The sequence below is a fragment of the Gnatocerus cornutus genome, chromosome 3 (assembly GCF_029298725.1).
Source record: "Gnatocerus cornutus isolate USDA-ARS CGAHR chromosome 3, icGnaCorn1.1, whole genome shotgun sequence".
Classification (NCBI taxonomy): Eukaryota; Metazoa; Arthropoda; class Insecta; order Coleoptera; family Tenebrionidae; genus Gnatocerus; species Gnatocerus cornutus.
Genome location: NC_142235.1, coordinates 205,594 through 213,372, shown reverse-complemented (window position 1 = coordinate 213,372; position 7,779 = coordinate 205,594). Strand labels below are relative to the sequence as shown.

General features: G+C 33.5%; 1 protein-coding gene and 1 pseudogene across 1 annotated transcript; one reads left to right on the top strand and one right to left on the bottom strand.

The window, feature by feature from the left end:
- On the top strand, nucleotides 1-3,779 carry LOC148176703 (uncharacterized; annotated as a pseudogene).
- A 1,010-nt stretch (nucleotides 3,780-4,789) lies between these two features.
- LOC148176702 (uncharacterized) lies at nucleotides 4,790-5,714 on the bottom strand. Its single transcript, XM_088033493.1, has 4 exons — nucleotides 5,426-5,714; nucleotides 5,290-5,368; nucleotides 5,051-5,229; nucleotides 4,790-4,999 (listed from the first exon to the last, which is right to left on the bottom strand). Exons 1-4 carry the CDS (start codon nucleotides 5,637-5,639, stop codon nucleotides 4,890-4,892), a joined length of 582 nt encoding a protein of 193 aa, XP_087889619.1. The 5' UTR covers nucleotides 5,640-5,714; the 3' UTR covers nucleotides 4,790-4,889.
- Between the last annotated feature and the right edge of the window lie 2,065 nt (nucleotides 5,715-7,779).

The following is a 7,779-nucleotide window of genomic DNA, read 5'->3' as shown; positions in this document are numbered from 1 at the left end:
CAAATCGTGCCATTACAATACTATTCAGATAATGTATCGTTTCACAAATTTCCAAATCCCGATAATAGAATACTACGGTTGAAGTGGATGCATGCTTTGAAAATGGGAAAAGCAGTATCACCATACATGCGAGTATGCAGCAAACATTTTCAAGATCAAGATTTTTTCTTTAATCGACGTAAGGTAGTATAAATGGCTAACCCGGGTATTAATTAGTGAAAAAGCGAGATTTCTTAAATTGTGGTTTATTGGTTGCTAATATTTATAGTTCAGCCAAGTTGGTCTGAGCTACCATAAAAGCATAAAAATTTGCGGGCCACCGCAACAGGACAGCTTCAAAAGATTCTCAAGTGCACATAATGGAGGGTTTATTTGCTCAAGTTTGCACCCTACGATAAGAACAGCATACCTAAACAGGCCAGATGAATCGTCATAAATGACAAAATACCGCAAACTGTCCGGTTGCGGTTGCCGTCTAATTTTTATGATTTTATGGTGGCTCAGACCAACTTGGCTGAACTATACATTCCGGGTTGGTGTCCGGATTAGTACTTCTTAAGAACTAAATCTAAAATCTTAGAAAAATGCGTAGTCGGAATAGTCGCACCCCCACTCCGACTTAAGGGAGAGTTATGAGATGTGACTAATTGAACATATGTGAATGAGAGTGGCTGGAATTAATTACAACAGGTATCTAGAATTAAATTTGCTGTCTTAGACGCAGCTAAATCTATCGGAAGAGTTACAAAATTTGGTTGTGACTTTATTGTGATGTTGAAAACTTTTGAATGAATTTCTGCGGTACCATTTAATGGGAGTTTTTGAGATTGCGCATCCGAGTTCCGTTTCCCGATGAACTCGGAGCAGGCTCGTTTCCCGGATTGTTTTGAGAATTTTGTGGTGTTATTCGAATTATTATAACGTGAATTATTATATTCTTTTTTTCGGCATACATCTATGGTATGACCCCTTATTTTACAATATTGACAAAAACTGTTATTTGGATTTTGAAAGAAATTATTTTGTCGATTTGAATTTGCGAAAGGTCTTTGATTCGTGTTATTAGAATTATAATTAGAATGATTGTTGTGAGACCTTTGATTTGAATTGTTGTAATTGTGATTAGAATGGAAAGAGGATCGATTTAATTTAAAATTATTAGATTTTTGAGAACCTTGCAGTTTAGTTGATTTTTCTTCCTCAACTGCAGCCTCTATAGCTTCATGCAATTCTTGAAATCGCGACGCTATGATAATTAGTTTAATTGGCTCATTTAGACCAGACGGTGTATACACAAAGGCCTTTAACGCTGAATGTTTATTTAACTTTTTGACGTACTGAGACGCATCTGCGCCTTGTTCTTTGATGCACGCATCGTCCAGATCGGATGTCAATTGTATGATTTTATTTGCAAATTCTCGTACCGCATCTTTATTTTGTTTAATACTCAAAAGTTCTGTTTGAATTTGAGCAATTGATCTTTTTTCTCCGAACTGATTCTCTAATTCATTTTTTAGTGATTCCTAAGATTCAAAGTTATTATGTTTTACTAGATCATAAACGCGGAAAAAATTATTTTCAAGTTTTTGGCAACCTCAGCCTCTTCATTGCGTTCTCTGTATAAAAGAATGCAAGGGAATGCTTCCACTGGCGTGTTGAACCTTTGACCATGAAGACCATAGCATGGTCTGCCAGTTTTAGAACTTTTTCACTGCCATTGTCTTGGGAACCTTCCACTGCATCTTTACATTTGTCATAAGACAATAACGGTTGCAATGAAATTTCGTCAAAAAGCAAAATACAATAACGATTCTGCTCGTCTAACGTGCCCACTTGCTTTTCTAAGCTATGAAAAATTTGTCTATTGATGCCGGGATAAAAAGGCACCCTTCGTAGCAGCTGCCTCAATGTTTTTCTTGAAGGAAGTGCAAATATCTTTTGCAACAGCTTGTATCTTTTAGGACTTTGCTTCAATAAAAGCAGTCATAATAATTTATTATTTAAATTAATCCGACGGCCCCTTTTTTGTTTCCCTTGCTGTGTCAATTGACCGAACAAACTCCCAAGTTGTCAGATTAATTTTGTCCTTCATAATTTCCCCTGTTTCAGTCAGATGAATTATTTCGTTTAAGTATTCCGAATTGGACATATTTCGGCTTTCTAAATCTCTTGCCAGGTTGAGATAATCTTGCCAGATTGAGATAATCTTTACTAATATTGTATAGCTTCAATTTCCGTGGCGTGAGCTCTGACACTTTTTGGCAGCCGATCTTTCGCAGAATATTGACTCTTTGGCCATTTCCTACAATATTTATATTATAATTTTTATGATTTTGTTGAAGATAAAAAAAAGGGGCAATATAATAAATCTTGTAAGAAATGCCTGAAAACTGTTAACAAAATTTTTCAATCAACAATCTATACAGAGCCGATTTACACGATAATAATTTATAATAATAATTTGTACCTGTGACAAGAAGAGATGATGTAGAGGCTTTAATAGATGGACCAGCTTCAAAGTGCATTGACCCATTACCTAAAGCATAAAACAAGCTAACATAAATATAAGTTAATAATCTACTAAGATGTTTTTAAAAGCAAATGTTGTGCCTTCACAAAGTCTCCCAACGGGTTTGCATGACAAAGAAGTAAACGAAGAAAAGTCTTTGCAAAGACAACAAAGAATTGCAAATCGACACAAATCAATGTAAGCATAGGTTTTAAGTGAAACTGCTTTATTATTATTTTTTCAATGCAGAGATGCGAGTAGGAATGTCGTGCAAATCGTAGAGGATACACCACTTGTTGAGAGGTAGTTAAAAATTCAAATAGTCTTGTTTCTTACCTATATTTTCATTTTAGTGTTAATACTACTGAATTGGACGCTGCAGAGGCGTTAATTTCTTTGGGACATTTAAATCCCAACAATTTTTCAAATACAGAAGCTAAAGAATTTGATGAAATTTGACATATGAAAAGTTTAAAGACTTTCATCTGTCTGACATTATAAATACGGATTATAAACTACGAATTTTGACGGGAATTCAAATTTTTGCTTTGCATATGAAGTCAAAATTTTTTATGAAAAAAATTGTGTTGCTCTCTTTAATGCGCCTCAAGTTAGATATATCACTTACATGTTTAAGTATTTTGTTTGGTGTCAGCTCAAAGCTATTTTCAGCATGTTATAAAAAATGTAGCATTTTTATTGAAAAGTTTCATCCGGTTTCCTACTATAGAAGAAATTCAGTGTAATATGCCACTTTGTTTTAAAAACTTCCCAAATACAAGAATTGTTCTTGATTGTACGGAAATTGAAGTCGAAAAATGTAAGTGCCTAAAATGTAGGATTAGAATGTTTATTCATTTCATAAAAGTAAACATACTGTAAAGTTTTTAATAGGTGTAGCCCCGTCTGGAACTGTAACGTTTTTAAGCAAACCATATGGTGGTAGGGCTTCGGACAAAGCCATATTCAATGAGGAAAATATAATTTCAAAATTTTCTGCAGGTGATGCGGTAATGGTCGACAAAGGATTCTTAATAGACAATGTGCTAAAAAAGGCATTCAACTTATTCGTCCGCCTTTTTTAAAGAAAGAAAAACAATTAACAAAGGCAACAACAATTAACAAAACACCGCAGAAATAGCTAGAGTCCGAGTACACGTAGAACGCTATACTGATATTTAAATTATTGAAGAATATTAATGATATTTTTATTATTATTGTTGCTTTAACAAACTTGTCAAGTCCAATTTTATCTACGGATAAATTTTAATCTTATAATACTCCCTCTGTTCAGAAAGGGGGAGTAAATCATGCTCAAATTTAAGCTAAATCCATGTTGTATATGTAATCAATGCCATGGACCTCATGAGACTGTATACGATAAATTATACTGTTTTGAGAATTTAATAAAAAACTCAATGTTGTGATATTTATTTATTTCATTATAGATTTACATACACATGTAACATTTTCTCAAAAAATATTGAGTTTAGTTTCTTCACTAGATTTTGACAAAACATTTCATCTCGATCTACATTCAGAAGATGAAATGTTTTGTCAAAACTACTATATATAACAAAATCACAACCTTGTAGGTTTAACACTACCATAGAAAGTTGCATTTGGGCCATATAACTGTGCTTTCTTTTTAGTTGCAACCTTCTATCTTCAATTCCAAAATATCCATTGTGGGAAGACACTCTAAAATCGTTTTCGTCGAACCTAACAAAATAATTTTAACAAAGAAGGCTTGTTACAGTACGTTGACTTACCGATAACCGGAAACTTTATTTCTAATAATCGAATTGGTTGTCCATGTACGAGTACTATCCCATCAGGAGAAACAGCCAACCAAGGATTATGTTTGGAGACTACCAACCCACACTCAATGACCACCTCATTGCTTGGGAGGCAAGTCTTGTAAGTCTCACGGGAAAATATTTCTTGCTCATTGCCGTATCGGGTAGCAAAGTTTCCTGTTAACGACTTTGGATAAAAATACTTCCTAGATTTCTTGTCCCATTCTTTGGCGTACGTAAATAAATTGTAAGACCTTGAGCCTATAACCTCATATTCTTATTTACAAACAAAAACTTAAGTAAATATTTAGCTACAAACCAGTTATTCTAAATTGGCGTTTTTTGTGCCAAATTGCTTTGCTCAGGCAAGTTTGTTTACAAACTTCGACGGTGTCACAAGGATACAGTTTATTGAACGTATCAAAACAACATCCTTTCAAATTTAAATTGAACTGGGACACCCATTCGGTTAATTTGCTTCGCTCGGCATTATGGCAAATAGATCTGATCAAGTCATCCCTGCAAAAACACACATCAGCAAAAACTTTTAAATAAAAACGTGTTTATATCATAATCAGTTGCTAAGGCGTGATGATGCCGTTTATAAAAATTATTTGATACAACCTGGCGTGGTGTTTAGCAATGCCAACTGTCCCCTTGGCAAGCAATGCAGCTCCTGAATGTGGAACAGCTTTGACAAAATATAATTATTGATTTTAATTTTTAAGATCTACATACATACCTTCAAAACACTTTTGTTGAAACTCGTCCAGAGACGATTCTGTCATTTCACATTCAGCGGTAGCTTTTGGGACATGACAGAAGTCGTCTAGTGGAACGACTTCAACAAGTTCTTCCCTCTTTCTTTTGCCCCAAACCTGGGACAGGTCAGTGCAACTTAAGGTGTCAAGATTCACAGCACTAAAAAAATAATGCAATAGTTGATAATTTTAAAATAAATCAACTTACTTGTAAACATACAGCATAGTGGCAACAATGTGTTTACACTTTGCCCCAGCTCCTGCCTTCCAGCTGCAGTAGCACGTCCACTGTTTGTAATCTGGTAGAACATATTATGTATTTGTTATAAATGTAGTTTTTGCGATTTTTTATTCACCTGAGTAATCGCCAAATCGAATGTCAATTTTATGGGGCACAGCACTGATTTTGGAGGTTAAACATCGCGTATGAACCCTTTGCCCCACAAAATTGCAGTTGCCAATTAAACCGGCTAAATAAAGTCTTTCGCCTTCTTCTAAGAGCCGTGTTTTGGTAACACAAACTTGTCCATCACTCACGGAACTACAAATATTACTAAATGAAATCAACATACTTATACCTAGTCATTTACAAAAAAAAAACTAAAGTGAAATCAATAGTCACAAATACACAACAACTAAACACTACAATAATCCTATTCTACAGTTCCACACAAAAAAATATCCTTAAACAGTCACGACATACACTTTATAAACCACGTATAAACTATCCACCACTATCCACTTATCCCTCAAATGTAGTTTAGAAAATTTTCCGCAACGCGGCGCCACTATATCTGGTTGGGTTGAAATCTTTTAATATGTATTCTCTATACTGCCATTGAGTAGTAATTGTTTATTTTAGGACACTTTTAACGTAATTAGTGGTGCAAAAACGCCAACGAATGACGACTTTCTAAAGTTGATACTTTAAAAAACGCAAAAAAAGTTAGAAGCGTTTGCCGCTTGACGATAAAAATTAAAATAAAATTGAAATATCTGCTGATTAGACGAAAAAATAATACAGTGCTTTGTACTTTAAATAAATTAGCTTTTATCTTCCTTAATTTTAGAAGAAAGAATTTGGAAATGATAGATTGTCCACGAGTTTTTGACTTGGTGTTCGACATCTTCGATTTTTAAGAAAAGCTGCTCAGAAGACATTCCTTATAAAATTTCAACTTAAAATTCTTATTTCGATTTCTTTTAAATATTAAAATCTTTAAATTCGATCGTTAATTATTGATAATGAAGTATTATTATTTTGTTCATTTCTGCTAAATAAATGGTTTTGTTAATTTTTTAGTTCGCATAAAATTATACTTAATGGGAACTCAAAATTTAAAGTTGAAAGTGGTTTAAAATTGTGTAAGGAAGTATGGACAACACTGTATGTACTAAAGAATTCATAGCTCATTTTGGTTCGCCAATTGTTATTATACAATGTATTACTGCTTGAAAGAACTGTATGTGATAGAATAAAAATTAGAAATTTTTTGTTTAAAAACTCCTCATTTGGTATAAATGAATTTAAAATTAAAAATAGCTTTATTCAAAAAATCCTAATAGATTGAATTTTCCATATCTGCTGCATTTAGTATCGTGATGGATTTTGCTGTTATTTTTCACATAATATTATATTTCATAATTTTTGTTTTGTTTTATTACTTGTCTCACAAATGGCGCCTCATAGCTAAGTATTTGTTTATTAAATGAGACAATTGTGAAGTGACTAGCCGCATATAAGTGATTGCCTTGCTCTAAATTTAAATTCGTATTTCTGGAAGTATTCAACTTCTAAGTCAAGGGCCGTCTTTGTAACCAACAATAATATGCCACTTTAAAATGGCCGCGATTTATCTGTGACATAAAATTATAATATTCGTAAATGCAGGATAAATTGCAATATGTCAATAGGTTTTTACATCTCGTGTTCACTAAACCCCATTTTCGAAAGACGTCTACTTCTAAGACTAACGATTAAATAAACGATTTAAAAACTTGGAAAATAAATGAAGCTGCAGTTCTATTTTTTTGCTCTAATTTTTTAGTGGTGGTATAATAACATATACCTGCTGCCGTGTTATGAAATAGTAATGTTTCTACATTCATCTTTTGGAAATGGTGGGGCTGTCACTTATAGTATTTTAGTGCCACTTTCAGTTCTCTATTGTGGTCCTTGTTTTACACATTTTATAGCTTGTCTGTAAATGCAACTTGATGGCAACTTTTACATTTCACAAGTGTCTTGTGAATGTAAAATGTCCTAAGCTTCAATAAACTTCCTACAAAATAGCGAGTCGACATGATTTGGACATCTAAAATTTGTAATGAACCAATAGTATGGCGAAGCCAGAGAGAAAGTAAGCAAAGGCTATTTTTTTGCGATACGGGGTTTTTACGAGTGAAACAGACTTTCCGAAGAAACTGTTAACATAACCAGCTTCAATATATTTTAAAACAAAAACAAAACTGACACATTCTTTGATAATGCTGCAACATGGAAACCTTTCCGGTTGTTCTCCGTCCGAGCCATAAGGCTAGCAATGCATTATTTGCATTGTTACAAGGACCTTGCTACCTGACAACTCATATTTTGTGTAGCAAAAATAAAAATTGAAGTTTTATTTTGAGTTTTGAGCAATACAATTGCTCTTTATGTGTTTCACTTCCAGATTGAATTGTGTTGTTAAATGCCCAGCGACTTCTCACT

Excerpts from the sequence above, each read along its gene's own strand:
- LOC148176702 (XM_088033493.1), bottom strand. The coding sequence starts at position 5,639 with ATGTTGATTTCATTTAGTAATATTTGTAGTTCCGTGAGTGATGGACAA. Across the intron at positions 5,369-5,425 it reads TCGATTTGGCGATTACTCAG|ATTACAAACAGTGGACGTGC; the intron begins GTGAATAAAAAA and ends ATGTTCTACCAG. Across the intron at positions 5,000-5,050 it reads TCAACAAAAGTGTTTTGAAG|CTGTTCCACATTCAGGAGCT; the intron begins GTATGTATGTAG and ends ATTTTGTCAAAG.